The sequence below is a fragment of the Drosophila nasuta genome, chromosome 2R (genome assembly GCF_023558535.2).
Source record: "Drosophila nasuta strain 15112-1781.00 chromosome 2R, ASM2355853v1, whole genome shotgun sequence".
NCBI lineage: Eukaryota > Metazoa > Arthropoda > Insecta > Diptera > Drosophilidae > Drosophila > Drosophila nasuta.
The window spans coordinates 17,537,956-17,554,942 of record NC_083456.1 but is presented as its reverse complement, the minus strand read 5'-3'; the positions used below and the strand labels follow the sequence as shown (position 1 = coordinate 17,554,942).

Here is a 16,987-nt window from a genome sequence, read left to right as displayed (position 1 = left end):
CCAAAGCTCTCGCTCACGCGCCGTTCGCTCAGTGGCCGTGGCGTTGTTGTTGTCGCTGCTGCTGCTGCTGTTGCCGCTTCTCTCCCACTGCTTAATGCGTTCAAAATAAATTCTATTTGAAACGAATTAAATAGTGTATGCAAGCATGCGTGCGTGTATATGAATCTCTATAGGTGTGTTTGTGTGTGTGTGTGTGTGGCTATGTATGTGTCTGTGTGCGCGCTTTTTCATCTTTCACATTTGGAAGCACAGAAAATAGCAAACATGAAACATGTTGTTCAGTTTGCTTGTTGCTTTCCACGCGTGCGGTTCGCATTCGCTCTTTTCTTTCTCTCTCTCCTCACACACTCGAAGTCGACGTGTTGTGGCGTGTGAGTGTGTGTGTGTACGTTCGGGAGTGTATATTCTACTTATAATAGCCACAAAAGGTAGAATATTCTGAATTCTGTTCAAATTGTTGTCGCTATTTTCAACAGCTGTGCAAAGTTTGTGCAATACGCGGCGTATACGTAATATGCCACATATGAGACGTTACAAAGTATTTTAGCTAAGCATATTCGTAAATGCAATGTGCAACATTAAGATTTCCTAATTATTTTTGGCGCTCTTGCATGAAATTTGTCTGTGCTTCAAGGTGTGTGTGTTCTGGTGAAGAAAGTAAAATCAAAAGAACATCGAAAATATAAATCAAAATATACAAATTCGTTTTGGTTACTTGTACAAATGAACACAGTGAATATTTAATTTATTTGAAATATAAATTTGTGTTGGGATTTGTATCGAGTATTGTTGTTGACAGTCGCTAAACATAACAAGGCAGCATTAAATAAAACATATCAAGCAAGTGACAGCTGTTAAACCTAACGATCGCATTGCAGACACCCTGCAAACATTGTTTTTTTGAAATCATTCGCAATATTTTTCAAAAATTAGTGTATATATAAACCTTTAATTTTATATATGGATCAATTTGCTTTGTGTTTTTTTTTTTTGCATTAAGAATTATATAGATAGGTTTAAATAAATACAGATATAGCTAAGTATAGATGATGTCTGAATTTTTGGCACAGTGTTGCTCAAGTGAGTCACGTATGTGTTCTTGGTCTCGGCCGCGGCAGTGAAATGAAATTGAAATGCAATGTATTTGATAAACAATGAGGCAGCACACACACTCACACACACATGCACACATAGGAAAGAGCATACAGCATGCAGCCTCCTTCCTCTTTCCTTCCTGCTCTGCATAAACAAAAGCCCGCCCATAAATTGTCTGCCTATTTGTGTGGTGTGCAGGTGTGTTGCGGTTGTTATTGTTGTTGTTTTGGCTTTTGATTCTTGCTGCATGCTGCGACTATATGTATATTTACCCAACTAACCACAGTGCATATTTGAAGCGTGTACTTAAGGGCAGACGGCCAGCCGCATCAACTTGGCCAAGTTGGCAGTCAAGCTGCAATAATATGACGGAGCTGCAACTTTGTCGTATATTGTTGTTAACTGTTGGCAACTGTTTAGCATTTACTTATCAAATAACTCATGCCACATAATTACTTATATATATATCTGAGATGTAAATACTTCTGTCATGACAACTTGTTTAGCTGTTGGCTCTCGCTTTTTTTGGTTTGTTGCCAAAGTCAAGCACATAATTGCCAAGCGGAGGCGTCTCTCTATAAACAAAGCCAAAGCTTTCACATTGAGTGCGACTACGAGTACAAGTACGAGTACTCATATTCAGCCACTGCCACTCACACTTATTGGGGCGTGCGCCCACCAATTATTGAATTTGTTTTATTTATAATTAATAGCATTTCGCCTTCAATGCAATTGCTGGAATTGTTCGTTGTCGTATTGTGGGCAGCAATTGTTGCCATTATTCAATAACAACAATAAGAAACAAGTGTGTAACAAAATAGCATTCTATAGCTAAATTGCTTTATTTAAATTTCAATTGGAATGCTTTCATTTCATATTAAATTACTATTCAAATCACAAACAGTATAATATGCAATAATCAACGTTATCAAATTGTCAAATTGTCGATTTATCAAATCTTGATGAGCATTTAAATTATTTTTAACAATTTAATCGACAAACAAATGCCAAACACGCAATGTACATTAAGGCGATCAGTACACGTACCAGTTATATAGATATTGATAAGCATCAATCAATGCCAATCAGTATCAATCAACTTGCTTGCCAATTCTGATAGGCAGATCACGGCGCTTCCCTTTGAGCTGCTTTATATGGCTACGGCGAACTTACGCAAGCCCCCATTTTCAGTTTGAGTTCCAACTGAATGAACTATTCCGCTCACTTTGTGATAGATGTATCCGCACCCACACACACACTTACACACTCACTCTACTCACACACCCACACGAATTGATATGCAAACATTGAGCTTGGCTCATTTCCAGCATGAATGGCGTGTTTCTTTTCGGGGCTGGCTGCCTTTACGCATGATCAATTAAGAAAAACAATTAAATATTTTGTAAAACTACAAACACAAAAAACTGGCTGCCAAATTGGCGTTTTCCAAAATCAAATGGCAACCAGACGCACAAAGAACGGAAGTTATAAATTCCAAAATGGTCTGATATCATAGTTATTTCTGCACTCACACAAACACAAACACACACACACATGGTAGTTCCAGCACCCATGTGGCAGATGAGTTATGGCCGCTCTGCTGTTCAGGGAATAATAGAATGGTAGCTAATTCAACGACTGGCATATCAATTAGTAGAAAGCGCCAAGCGAAAAAAAGCGAGCCAACACCCAAATAATTGTGATACGTGTCTACATGTCTCTGCCACATAGCCACGCCCCACAACTAGGTGCAACCAGTAGAGTAAGAACTAAATAGTTGCACTTAAACGAAATCGAAAACACACACACAATAAACATTTTCCGGTCATTAACCGGAAAAGTGCAAAGCACAGACAAATAGCCATTAAAGATCCAGCCAAGATCTAATGCACATTTTGGTTAACACTATTTGCATTTGTATCTTGCAACTTGTGCATCCTCATTAATTGCAATTGCAATTTGATTTGTTTATGCCTCTCTAACATCATCAACAATTTTGCACTACAGGAAAGCCCAGAAACAAACAAACAAATATTGTCGAACGTGGCCAACTAAATTTTATGGTGTTCGCATTTGGGAATTTTAAGTGCAAGCACAAACAACAATGACGACAGCCAAATGGATTTGGATTTGCCGCGTGGCTTTAGCCATCTTGCTGGGTAAGTCTCCAAACACAAAGATATACATATATGTATATGTATATATATATAAGGAAATATACATACTAGATAGCTATAACTAATACTAAGTTTATTTTATTGCCATCTGCATCGATTTACGCTATTTTATAGCTCAGCATTTGCATACCCTACAAATGTTTGTTGCCAGCAGCAGGGGAGATGAGTAAAGAAAATAGTTTTTCCATCTATCTGTTGCCTCTTCTTTCATAGAGAATGCTTTAGTCAACCTCCCCTCAACTTATTACTAAAGGTACATAGTTTTTTTGCACATGGCCAGCGGTAAACTTCATACAACTATCAGCGACCTTCACTTTTTCCATGATGATTTACAAAAAAAAGAGTGCGTCAGTCAGAGAACAGACACCCCGAGGATTTACGCATAATTTCTATTTATACAAAACTGAAACATTGAAACACTGAAATATGGCCGAGACAGTTTCATGATCATTGTACGCTGTGTATGCTGCCAAAAATATTTCTTTTCAATCGCAATCAACTAATTTGGAACAGATGAGTATGCGCCTATTAACAAGAAAATTAATTCGCAAGAAATACCATTTCTGGCTAACAACGAGACCTGAATACTCTTGCCGAATTTGTTGCGAATTTCCAGAGAATTTCCTTGAGTTGTAAACTATGAAATTCCCTTTAATGCGGAATGCAATTGTCCACAATATCGTGCAGCTTGTTAATGGGCATAGCAAAGTTTATGGCCAAGTTTTTATACCTTGTGGCCGGAGTTTAATAATAGCCGAAATGCGAAGTAGCATGTCTGCGCTACATGCGCCCATAAATCAATCCATTATAGATGCGACACATAAGTATGCTATACATAGTCCATGGAAGTACGCCACAACCGCGACCGCGTCGCGTCGCGTCGCGTCGCGATTTCTCATTTCATTTGACAAATCGCGCGTCAGCATTTGGTCGACAATTTGGCAATGAAATGGCCGTCATTCACTTGTCACAACGGAAGTCTCCGAATGTCTCCCCATCTCATAGCCGGGCTAGGCAACAACTGTTGCCGGTAGCCCACACACACGCTGTGTACTTTAGTGTGTACATTACGTATACGCAATGCGGTGCGACTGCGGCGTGACTCAAATGTGGAGCAGGTGGACTCACATGATATTTTATGCCACATAAAACGCAATGCGGCTGCCGCGACCAAAAATAAAATCACAAGGAGTCGCTGTTGGTCGTTTTAGCGGTCGTGGGAAATGAGCAAAAATATTGTGACGCACTTGTTGCTATAAATAATATTAATAGTATTATATATTTATAGTTAAGAGCCTCGTACGCTCATTAAGAAGTATGCAAAATATTTTCCAACAAATGGCAACAATTAGAATTTTATTTATCAACAATATTTTATGATATTCACGCTAACTTTATGTTTGTTTGTTTTCATTTTTTTCACAGGATTGTGCTGTGTGGGCGCCGACGTGCCGAGTGGTTATCATCGTGAGATTTGCCAGTATCGCAAGGGCTTGCCGGTGAGTTCATCAGTTTGAATATAATGATCGCATTGAGTTAATAATTGTATTTTACAGATGCAACCCCACAGCGAGTATCGCAATCGACTGCTGGCAATACGAGAACAGATGTTAATACGCGCCACATTGGAGGGTCCCGAGATCTATGGCTATATATTGCCATCGACGGATGAGCATCTGAATCAGGAGGTGGCAGCCCGTGATCAGCGTCTGCATTATCTCAGCGGCTATACGGGCAATCGGGCATTTGCCGCCATCACGCAGAGTGGCGCCGCAATTTGGCTGGAAAATCGTTTTGCAAGGCAGGCAGATGGGGAACTCGACTGTGACTGGCAGATCTTTCTCAACGATAGCAATGTGACCATTGCTGACTGGCTGGGCAGTCAATTGCACATGAATAAACGCATTGGTGCCGATCCGCAGCTGGTGCCGCATCATCTCTGGCTGACTTGGGAGCGCGAGATGGCGGCAAAGTTTCTTAAGCTGATCCGAGTCAATAGCAATCTGGTTGATATGATTTGGGATCCGGATCGTCCAGAGCCACCCAAGCACCATGTGATTGAGGTGCAACCGCGTGACTATGCTGGCGAAAAGTGGGAGGATAAAGTGAATGAGCTGCGACGACGATTGAGGCATTTGAACTGCGATGCAATGGTGGTCACCTCGCTGACAGAGATTGCCTATCTGCTGAATATTCGTGGCACCGACATTCCCTATACGCCTGTGGTGAAGGTGGGATTTATACACCTAATTTCTTAACAATTAATTTAATAAATTGTTTACCTTTCAGTCTTTCGTCATTGTCAGCCATGAGGATATATTCTTCTATGTGGATCATGCCAAGATTAGCATCAACATTGATCTGCATCTGCGCACAGATTGCTACAACGAGAACTGTGTCAAGTAAGTCAATGAAATTTGAGTCATTTTAACATAGTAATGATATTCCTTTCTTAGAATCAAAGAGTATCAACGCGTTTGGAGCGATATACGCACCTATGTACAAATCTGGAAGCGTATTCTTGTACCTGCTCCCTGTGTACAAGAACCTGGTGCATCGGAAGCCATCTACACAGCTGTGCCTGCCAAGAATCTAGTGGAGCACATTTCACCCATTATTTTCATGCGTGCCCAAAAGAACTCTGAGGAGCAAGAAGGCATGCGCAAGGCTCACATCAGAGACGGCGCTGCTATGTGCGAAGCCATAAGCAATCTCGAGGCTAGATTCTATACTGAGCTGTGGACGGAAGAGAAGATTAAGTACGAAGTGGAGCTAATGCGTCTGTCACAGAGTAATGCCAAGGGCTTGTCGCTGCGGACTGTTGTCGCTTATGGCGAGCACTCAGCGCTGCCCTATTACATCTCCAGCAATGTGACCAACATTGAGGTATCCGACCAGAGTCTGCTGGTGATTGAATCGGGTGGACAGTATTTGGAGGGCACCACCGATGTGTCGCGTACCTATATCTTTGGGGAACCCACTCGGGATATGAAGCGTGCTTATACAGCAGTGTTAGCTGGTATTCTGCATATATCCAATCTGATATTCCCGGCATCGGTGAAGCCTTCGGGCGTTGATAGTGTGGTAAGGGCAAAGGTGTGGCACGAGATGACCGATTATCCACAGGAGACGGGTCATGGTATTGGCGCCTATGGTTCTGTCGAGGAGCGTAAGTAACGAAATTGAAGAAGAGTTTTGTAAACTGAAATTAACTAATGATTTATACCTACAGCTCCCATCTCCGTGTCTTATGGCCAGAACAGCAGCTACCACTTCAAGCAGGGTTATTTCTTTTCGAGCGGTAAGTTGATATCTCACCTCATTTAACTGCCACTTCACTTAACGGGCATACTGTAGTTAGTATACAAATTTAGATAGCGGCATACTTTCTTGCTTAACAGTAAAACAACTAATTTTGTAAATCTATGAATTGAATGCTTAACTGTAACATAATTAAATTTGTAAAACAATGAATAGAATGCAGACATAAAAAACAATTGCTTAGAGGCCACTTTTTTCATTCATTGTGACTGTTAAGTGATTGCAATTTACTTTAAAGTCTAATATTTTTTATTTCTCTTCCAGAATCTGGCTTTTATAAGCGTGATGATTATGGCGTGCGCATCAAGAATGTGCTGGAAGTGCTGGACAGTGGACGGACGACAACAACTGGCGAACATTTCCTAGCATTCCAACCTGTTACTTTGGTACCCTATGAACCCAAGCTGATCGATGGCTCCATGCTGAGTTCGGATGAGAAGCGAATGCTGAACAAATACAATGCCAAGATACGTAAAGATATCGGCGATGAGCTGAAGAGACTGGGCAACATGAAGGCCTTCTATTGGATGATGAATAAGACGAGACATATTCGCGAATATTTGCCAGAGGATGAATATCGTGCAGCAATGGGCGGCGTTTGCCGCACACACAGCCATTTGCCATTGATCGCAGTATTTCTGATGATCTTGGCATCGTTCATACGCCCCATGTGGCAGCTTTAGAATCGATCTACATACTTAAGTCTCTTGGTGTATGTATGTTTCTGTGTGAATGTTGTGGGTGGGTGTGAATGATTGAATGTGTTATTATGTAGTTTTAGTTAGCAATGCAAATTGAAGAGAGAATCTGGGACTAACAATTGAAAACAAATAAAATAAAAAACAATAATAACTGTTAGTAATTATGTGCCAGCACAATTTAATTCGGCTTGATCCCTGAAATAGTTGAGATACTTAAACTAATACTTACGTAATGCGATTGTATAAAATTATGATTAACTTGCAAATAATTGAACGATAAAATATCTGTTAAACTTTTTATATTAATACGAGCAAAATGTCTTATGTGTAAGGAATAACGCTGTATATTTTTCTAAATGTGATTAAAAGTAAAATATAAAATGGAGCTGGGTTTTAAATAAATTCAGAATTATCTAAAATAAGCAACGTTCTATGATCCGTGGAGCCAAATCTTCAGTTTAGTGCTGCCAACTGTTTAATATGACATCATTTTTTTAATAGCCTCTGATTACCCAAATGATATGTATATTTTTTAAATGTAAAATATAAAATGGAGTTGGTTTGTAAATAAATTGAGGATTATCTGTGATGCGTTCTGCCCATTCTTTAGTTCGGTGTTGCCAACGGTTTGAAAAGACATCATTTTCATTAAAAGGAGCCTTCGACAGTTTATTACTTTTCGATATAGAAATTAATCTTTTTCAACACTTTTGAAACTTAACGATTCGCTCACTTGGTGTTATACACTTACTAAAGTTATCCACGCTGAGCGATTCTCACCACAGCCAATTTGGCTGATAAGTTTACAAGTGGGTCGGACAGTTAATGGAGAGCAGCAATCGTTCAGTTATTAATGTGATTCCGAATCGAAACCGTGTGTGTGGAAAACAATCGCTGAAAATAAATAAACGCGCTGCAGACGGGAACACGGGCAAATGATAAGATTTCAACAAATAACAAATCACATTTGTGTTGTTTAGTGAAGAGATGTCAATTGGCTGCAAACAATGGCAACAATGTTAAAAATAATTAATGTTTGTATAATTTTATTGATTGCACTGCCAATTCTCAATGCGAAGAAAGTGCAAACAATTGAATTAACCAAGGGCTGGACTTTGCGAGACAGTGATTCCCGTAAGTATTTACCCAGGAGTTTATATAGAGTAGAAAGTATAATTCAATATCTATTGAGCATGACGAATACCTCTAATATGAGATTCATTTGATTCATTGCCAAATAATCAAGTTTTGCACAGTTTCCCCGACCTCCCCAGACATTTCGAACGTTTTTTGTTGTTGTTGTGATAAGATAAGAAACTGACGTTGACTTTTCGATCCAATTGTTATCGGCTTTTGTGAAAATTAATTGGTTGTAAATGTTATTAACTGCAGCGCCAGTGATTTGAAAGCTTTAACGAAGTGAATCCACAGTTATTACAGTAGTTCCCGTGGAAGTGACAAAGATACCCTCTGGAGTATACACGGAGTTATCAAAAACCTATGGCGATTTCCTAGCGCCTGGCAATGATGTCAATCTACGCTGGATTGCAAACAAAACATGGATCTATAGCACAAGCTTCGAAATGGGTGCGTTTATGACAGACATTTTTAAATCATAGCTTATCATCAATATCCTTTTTAGCTGAACTGGGTCAGGACAGTATGGTGAACTTGACATTCCACGGCATTGATACGGTGTCCAAAATTAGGTTGAATGGCAATCTGCTTGGTGAAACTGATAACATGTTTGTGCGCTATTCCTATGTCGTGGGACATTTGTTGCAGTACGGCAGCGCACTCAATCTCCTAGAGATCGAAATACTCTCGCCTTTGGTGGAGGCCAATGCTCGGGCAGCGCAGCTGGAGGAACGTGGAGCTGGTGCTCCACCCAGTTGTCCAGCATCGCGCGGAAATGTTGAATGCCATCGCAATATGCTGCGCAAGCTGCAAATGAGTTTTGGCGGCGAATGGAATCCGGCTGCTCTTTCATCGGGCATATGGAAATCGGTTACTGTTGAATACTATGCTGTGGCCATTTTGCGTGATGTGGATGTGGCTATCAATCGTAATGATACCCACTGGACAATGGATTGTCGTGCCTTTATCAGTACCTCCGACTACGAGATCTTCTACGGACAGCTTGTGGTCTATGCCAGGTGAGCAGTTTATTAAGTTTAGTAGCTAAATTTTAACATCTTCTTCTTAGTGAATTATTTGCGGAACCCTTTGTGGTGCCCCAACAAAAGCTCACCTATGCTAATCCGAAAATTGAATTCCAGATTCATATACCCAAAGTAAGTATGTTGAAATATTATCTAATAACATGGCTAATCACTCTTCGTGCTTAGGCAAAAGTTAAGCTCTGGTGGCCAAATGGATATGGCAATCAGATGCTATATCCCGTTTCTTTCAATCTGAAGACATATCGCAACGAGGATGAACCCGGCCTGGGTTCACGCACCGACTCCCATAAGCTGCTCAATATTGGTTTTCGCACCATTGAGTTGGTGGAGGATGAGGATGGTAAATAATCGATGTTCAATGTAAGGTTTAGCTTAACTATTGTTTCAATTTGCAGACCGAGGTCGCACCTTTTATTTCCGTGTTAATGGTTATCCCATTTTTATGAAGGGCGTTAATTATGTGACAGCTAATGCACTGCCAGAACTATCAGCGGATTCTGATACAAGTGAGTAGCTTTTTCTGCAATGCAAAACTTCTATTAATTAGTAAACTGATCTGACTTACAGTACAACATCTTTTGAAGTCCGCCAGAGATGCCAACATGAACATGATACGTGTTTGGGGCGGTGGACTTTATGAGTCAGACACCTTTTATAGCTTGGCCGATAGCTATGGCCTTTTGATCTGGCAGGATATGGCTTTCACCAAGGCCACTTATCCGGTTACCGATGAACTGATGGCTTGCATGAGAGAGGAGGCAGCACAGAATGCCCAGCGACTCGCCTATCACGCCAGTCTTTCGCTGATTGTAACCAACAATGAGATCGAGTTGTATCTGGTGAAGAATCGTTCGGATTTTGGCACCGATGCGAAGCGTCTGGAAGACGAGTATAAGTTGCTCTTCTTGGGCAATCTTTCGCCAGAACTAAACATTATTTCTCGCAACGATTTCAAACCTCGTCCTGGCCCAATGATCTCCACACCCTCGATGGGCATAGCTGAGTCGGGCAAGGAGCTGGCCAAGGATCCACAAAGTCCCAATTATGGTGATGGTAAGTAAAAGGGAAAAAATGCATATTAAACGATATTATTTATTTGCATTTTTAGTTCACTTTTATGAGGAAGACACTCCATCGCAAACTATTTATCCGGAGGCTCGTTTCGTGTCGGAATTTGGTTACGCCAGTCTGCCAATGCGTTCGAGTTGGCTGCGTGATCTCGGCCAGAATGCCACAGAGGAGAGCTTGGCTGCTCTCATTCGACAGCGTCAGCATGATACTAAAGGATTTATTCCACTATTGCGACAAATTGCTTACGAGCTGCCATTTAATCTGCAGAACTGGGAGGATAACATCGATGAGTTCATCTACTTCAGTCAGGTGGCTCAGGCAATGTCCACTAAGAAGGCAGTTGAACTGTTTCGCAGTCGTCGTGGCGATTATTTGACCATGGGTGCTCTCATCTGGCAGTTGAATGATGTTTGGGTAGCTCCGACTTGGTCTTGCATTGATTATTATGGCAACTATAAGTTGGTTTACTTTTGGGCCAAGGAATTCTTTGCTTCTACAAGTATTTTGGCGCTTTATCATGAGGCCAGCAATCAAATCAATATAACTATCACTAGGGAAGATTATTCAGATGATCAACCAAAGACATATAATCTCTTTATCAACACATTCCTCTGGAACGATATATATCCCAAATCTTCAATTGCACGCGCTATATCTGTTGGCGTTCACGCGGTAAGATTATCAATATGCGAGATTTCGAATTTTATATTATTAATATATAATATTTTTGTTTTAGAGTTCTTTGGATCAACTACGCATACCACTTGACTCTGTGCTTTATGAATCGAAAGCAAAGACAGAAATCTTTCTCGAAATTCTTTTGAAAGATGAAGATGATACGATTGTTGCCCAAAATTATTTCTATCCTGTACCCATTAAGAATATTGTGGGCATTAGTGATCCCGAACTGAAAGTGATGTTGTTCAAAATTTTGTTAAAGCCTGAGAAATAATTTGACTATATTTCCTTTAGATCGAAATCCATCGAGGCGATTGTGCATCTTCGAAGCCTTACCTTAACAACTTCAGTTTACGCATAACTGTCAGGTATCCAACATTGTTTATCTATTTGGAGCTTGTTCATGAGACCTACACAGAAGTTCGTCACGAGTTCTCAATGAATGGATTCACACAGACGGTACCACGCCAAATCGTCACATTGAATATTGACGAAGATTCCGAGTGCATAAAACTAACTTCAGATAATATAAGAGTCAAGACCATGAATCAGTATATGGTATAAGGTATATATGCTTGACCAATAAATAATCCCCTGCTGTTGCTTAATAAAGATGCTTTGCTTTAATGGTGTAATGGAAATTATTGTTTATCAATTTTGTCAAAAGTGTGTTCTATTATTAATCCATAGCAACAACAACTAAAATCCGAATTTATAAGATCATTTCACATTTTAAAATGAGTCAATTAAAATCAGTTTTTCAAATTTTATAAGAAACATTTTAATATGAATAATAAAAGAGTTCTCTGCTCAGAAAAGAAAAGTAAACAATATTTGTAACTTGTTTATAATAATACCGCATTGTTATATTTGTTTATTTCAACAAAGAAACTATTTTCATTTCACACACAGTTTATCAGTTTAACCTCCATAAATAAATATATACATATACCACATAATTATATTACTTGATTTGAAATCAAAACTTTTCTATATTTACCCAGTCGTGTTGCTCAACTTTTCTATGCACGCCTCTGGCTAAAGATAGCGTAGAATCTACGCTAGATTCTCAGTGGAACAGCTGATGTTTTTAAAGAGCGCATCGTGCTGATAATAATCTTGCTCTCTCGCCGACAGCCGCTCTCTCAAACGCTCTCATTGCTAGTCGACAATTGGCGATCGGTTAACTGTAGTCATCAGTCCACTAGTTGCTATTCCCGGTGCCAGTCGCCGAGTTCAGAGGCATTCGCAATTTTAGGAGCCAACGGCACGAAACGCCGCGCTCTTATACGAGTCGAAGTTGAAGAACGCGACGCGATCTGTTTGGGGGAATAGACTATATGTATATACAGACACACACACTTGCACACTCACATACATGCGTGCAATATAAAAGTACTATTGTTTATCAAGAACGTGAAGCAGCTTGAAGCCTCCACAAAAGTTTGCACACATTTAATTTATGACGCTTCTTCAAGTGTGTTGCCAAAATCAATGAATTGTTGTCGTACGATGATGAGCTTCTTAGGCGCCAGCTGCTGCAGCCTTGGACTTGGACTATTGATCTGCATTCTTCTTCTTCCGGAGGTTAAAGGCGATGCCGTTGAAATCATCGAACTGGCCAGTCACTGGTCTATATCTAATCGGAATGGCTGTAAGTAAAAAGTACACACATTATTCAAGAGGTGGATTTGTTGGCAGCTGGCTCTTCACTTGTCAAGAATCTAATCCATCACTGCACAATCGATCATAAATAATGAGTTCATTAATGTCGATAATCAGCAGTTAATGACGCTCTCAAGCAAATTCTGCGATGTTTGTCTTTTTTCCGTTATCAATGAAATATTTTGGCAAAACTGATAACGCGAGTTGTAATTCAATTTCGCAGCCTTGACCGCTGCTGGCCAAACTCTACCCTCGGGCATTTACAGTGCCTTCTATGCGGACCAGCTGCTGCTCTCCCTACAACGATGTGAATCTCCGTTGGCTTTCCTACGACAACTGGACATACACGAATAGTTTCCAATGTAAGTTTTATTACTCTTTCAATTGACTGTCACATTAACTTGTGCAACTCCCGAGTGCAGTTGATGTGGAGCACTATAAGAACGTGCGCAACCTTAATCTAACTTTCCATGGCATCGACACAATCGCTGAGATTCGCTTGAATCATCAGCTGCTGGGACGCACTGACAACATGTTTGTGCGCTACTCTTACGATGTGACCAAAATACTGCAGGAGGACAATGTGCTAGAGGTGGAGATAACTTCACCGGTGTGGGCAGCAAAAGCCAAGGCTCAGGCGCTCGACAGTGCGGGGAGAAATGTGCCACCAGCGTGTCCGCCACTTCGATACCATGGCGAGTGTCATATGAATATGCTGCGGAAGATGCAGGCAAGCTTTGCCTGGGACTGGGGACCGGCAGCTCCATCGATGGGCATCTGGAAGACGGTGCAGTTGGAGATGTATGAGGTGGCATTATTGCGCGACGTCGATGTCGATGTCAGTCGCAATGAGACGCACTGGAACATGCACATTACATGCTACTTGGATGCGGCGGCTAAAGAGAATTTTTACGCTCAACTGGTCTTCTATGCCGTGTGAGTAGACCTAGCAAATAACATACGTATGTATATGGAACTGTTTCTCTTCACTGTCTGCAGCGAGCTATTGGATCAACCGGTGGTCATAGATACGTACACCACAAAGCCCATTAGCCACTTGTCGCCCGTAATTGAGTTCGATCAGTCTGTGCCAATTGTGAGTATTTGTTGTACCCCGCCTGCTAATTGCTCGCGTCTGCCAATTGAGCTCATTGGCAACTATGTCAAGTGCAATTCTTCATTTTGCAGGCAGACGTCGTTGCCTGGTGGCCCAATGGCTATGGCGATCAGAAGCTCTATCCCCTGGTATTTACCCTCAATGCTTGGCCGGACAGCGACGGTCCGAAGATTCGTGGCAAAACGAAATCACAGAAATCATTGAGAGTCGGCTTTCGCACTCTGGAACTGATTGAACGTCCGGCTTCAGATGGTCTGGGCAATACTTTCCTCTTTCGTGTGAATGGCGTGGAGATATTCATGAAGGGCAGCAACTATATTCCTTCGCACATTCTGCCCGAGAAGCAGAGTTCAGATCAGAGTGAGTATTACAATTGATTGGGGTCAACCCATTAAAATCAAACTAACACCCGAAGCTTTTGCTGATTAAACAATTGCTATTCTTATTTCAAGTGGGTTCAATAATTTATTGCCCTAATAAACATTTTGAAGATTATTTCGTTAATCATTTGCATCTAATCTGTAGTAAATGATTGAATCTATTGAATACAAAATTTGCTTATCTATAGGAAATAGAAAATAATTGAAAAGAGCATTGAAGCGAGTAAATATAATTCTATAATTTTTAATAGTATAATTGGAAAGCATAGTTTATAATCATATTTTTGAAATATGTGATTATATACGACTTTTATTTTCAATTATTGAATTAAACACTTCAATAATGATATAAATTATTTTGTCACTGCAATGTGAGAGTTCACATTCTAAAATACTCTACTTCAATTGTAGTCTCTCTTTGGTTTCTACTTTAAGTAATATACAACTTATCTAGAGGAATCACTCTTACTATAATTTAGTTACACTTCATTAAATAAATTATAGTGAGAGTTCTAATCATATTATTATGTTAGTAACACTCAATTGCAATATAGCTTTACCTTAAATTTATTATTACTTTGAATCGTGATCTTCCATAATCCTAATTTATTTTGATGGAGAAATTTTTCGAAAACCTTTCATTATATTGGGGATCAGAGTTAAACTTCATAGCGCTATGTATAGTTTCAGAAGAAAAGCACAATAAAGTTATTGACTTAAAAATAATGGAATAGGAAAATCTTTAACTTCATATTCTTTACTACACGATTCCTTGAATTTTTTATTTCTGTGACAACAGCTCTTAGTCGAGTTTAAATTACTAAAACAAAATAATTCCACAATTTCAATATGTAACTTTTCAGTTGCCTACCTGCTGGAATCAGCCAAGGAGGCGCACATGAATATGCTGCGAGTGTGGGGCGGCGGCGTTTATGAATCGGATTACTTCTATGAACTGGCCGACAGTCTGGGCATACTCATCTGGCAGGACATGATGTTTGCCTGTGCTATGTATCCTGTCACTCCCGATTTTCTCGCCTCAGTGCGCGAGGAAGTGCGACAGAATGCCAAACGATTGTCACATCATCCCAGCGTGGCAATATTTGTGGGCAACAATGAGAATGAGGCGGCTCTGATACAGGACTGGTATCAAACCATCACACAACTGGATCGCTTTAAGGCTGAATATAGAGAGCTTTACCTCGGCAACATTCTGCACGAGTTGAAGATAGTGTCGCATGCATCGCGACCTTCGCCGTTAGTTTCCTCGCCATCCAATGGCAAGGCGAGCGAGCAGGACAACTATATATCACAGAATCCCCAGGATAATCACAATGGCGATGGTAAGGCTTTTATTATTCACTTTTATCGATAGATTACTAAATTTTCCGCCTACTATTAGTGCACTTTTATGATTACATGAAGGACGCTTGGGATCCAGAGATTTATCCACGCCCCCGTTTTGCCAGCGAATACGGCTTTCAATCGCTGCCAGCCTCAATTGCTTGGGAACAAGTTCTGCAAGCCGGTGACGATCTATCCGACTTGATGTCGCATCGTCAGCACCATCCGCTGGCAATGGTGCCGATTACCACCCAATTACATCGACACCTGCCGCTTCCTTTGCCAGAGAGCGAAAACTACAATTTGGCGCTGATCTACTTCAGTCAGATATCACAGGCTATGGCCACCAAAGTGGAGACTGAGCTTTATCGCAGTCTACGCGACACGAATCACAATACGATGGGTGCACTCTACTGGCAACTGAACGATGTTTGGGTGGCGCCCTCGTGGTCCGGCATTGATTTCTATGGCAACTGGAAGGTGAGTTGATATCAAATCGTAGATATCAAATACTGATATTAAACTATTACTCTCTGCAGCTCTTGCACTACTGGGCACGTGACTTTCTGGCACCAACAACAATTGTTGCGCTCTACGACAAGTCTTCGGCTTCGCTAAACATTTCCTTGATTTGTGATGAGCCCAATATCAAGACAAACAATCTCAATGTGGTGGCCCACATTCATCTGTGGTCACAACTACTGCCCAAGGAGTCCCGCAGCTGGCCAGTTACACTGCGTCCCAATGGCGTGCAGTACGACAAGGTAATTCCCATTAAGGAGTTGCTGGACAACGAGTTCAACGCACGCAACGCTTACTTGGAGTTCCAGCTGCGACGCAATGAACAGTTGATCTCGCGGACTTACTTCTTCCCCAGCAGCATCACAGCTGCTATGGGCATCACTGATCCTGAGCTAGAGGTGGGTAGACACATTTTCCTAAACATAAGATTTAATAACTCTGTTTATTCCCATCTTTAGTTTGAGATTTCATCAAAGATCTGCCACACGACGAGCAGTGGAGCAAGGAATAGCGTTAGCTTGACCATTCAGGTGAAGCATCCCGCTGTCTTTGTCTATGTGGAGTTGCAGCTTCCTTATCGCTATAAGCTCTCCGAGAATGGTTACATGCAGAACACACCGGTGCATGTGATCTATGTGGAGGTGGACAGCAACTCGTGCATACGCCTCTGGCGTAAATCCTATTTCAACATCATGACTGTCAATCAGTTTATGCCGTAGAGTTTAGTGCAAAC

At 40.8% G+C, this 16,987-nt stretch overlaps 3 protein-coding genes across 4 annotated transcripts; all 3 read left to right on the top strand.

Annotated features, from left to right (window-relative positions):
* The first annotated feature begins 295 nt into the window (after window positions 1-295).
* On the top strand, window positions 296-7,883 carry LOC132786362 (xaa-Pro aminopeptidase ApepP). Its single transcript, XM_060792873.1, has 8 exons — window positions 296-428; window positions 3,103-3,254; window positions 4,698-4,771; window positions 4,829-5,503; window positions 5,562-5,674; window positions 5,729-6,441; window positions 6,505-6,573; window positions 6,858-7,883. The coding sequence occupies exons 2-8, from the start codon at window positions 3,200-3,202 to the stop codon at window positions 7,274-7,276; spliced, it is 2,118 nt and encodes a 705-aa protein (XP_060648856.1). The 5' UTR covers window positions 296-428; window positions 3,103-3,199; the 3' UTR covers window positions 7,277-7,883.
* A 277-nt stretch (window positions 7,884-8,160) lies between these two features.
* Window positions 8,161-11,867, top strand: LOC132786687 (beta-mannosidase-like). 2 transcript variants are annotated; one of them, XM_060793292.1, is made up of 10 exons: window positions 8,161-8,428; window positions 8,726-8,881; window positions 8,937-9,450; window positions 9,501-9,588; window positions 9,643-9,817; window positions 9,873-9,983; window positions 10,045-10,530; window positions 10,586-11,220; window positions 11,285-11,461; window positions 11,521-11,867. In XM_060793292.1, exons 1-10 carry the CDS (start codon window positions 8,302-8,304, stop codon window positions 11,788-11,790), a joined length of 2,739 nt encoding a protein of 912 aa, XP_060649275.1. In that variant the 5' UTR covers window positions 8,161-8,301; the 3' UTR covers window positions 11,791-11,867. The 2 variants fall into 2 exon arrangements, with proteins under 2 accessions (XP_060649275.1, XP_060649276.1); XM_060793293.1 differs by lacking the exon at window positions 9,873-9,983.
* A 563-nt stretch (window positions 11,868-12,430) lies between these two features.
* LOC132785459 (beta-mannosidase) lies at window positions 12,431-16,973 on the top strand. Its single transcript, XM_060791568.1, has 9 exons — window positions 12,431-12,880; window positions 13,115-13,253; window positions 13,314-13,827; window positions 13,891-13,987; window positions 14,080-14,368; window positions 15,252-15,731; window positions 15,791-16,212; window positions 16,272-16,652; window positions 16,713-16,973. The coding sequence occupies exons 2-9, from the start codon at window positions 13,166-13,168 to the stop codon at window positions 16,971-16,973; spliced, it is 2,532 nt and encodes an 843-aa protein (XP_060647551.1). The 5' UTR covers window positions 12,431-12,880; window positions 13,115-13,165.
* Window positions 16,974-16,987: the final 14 nt, after the last annotated feature.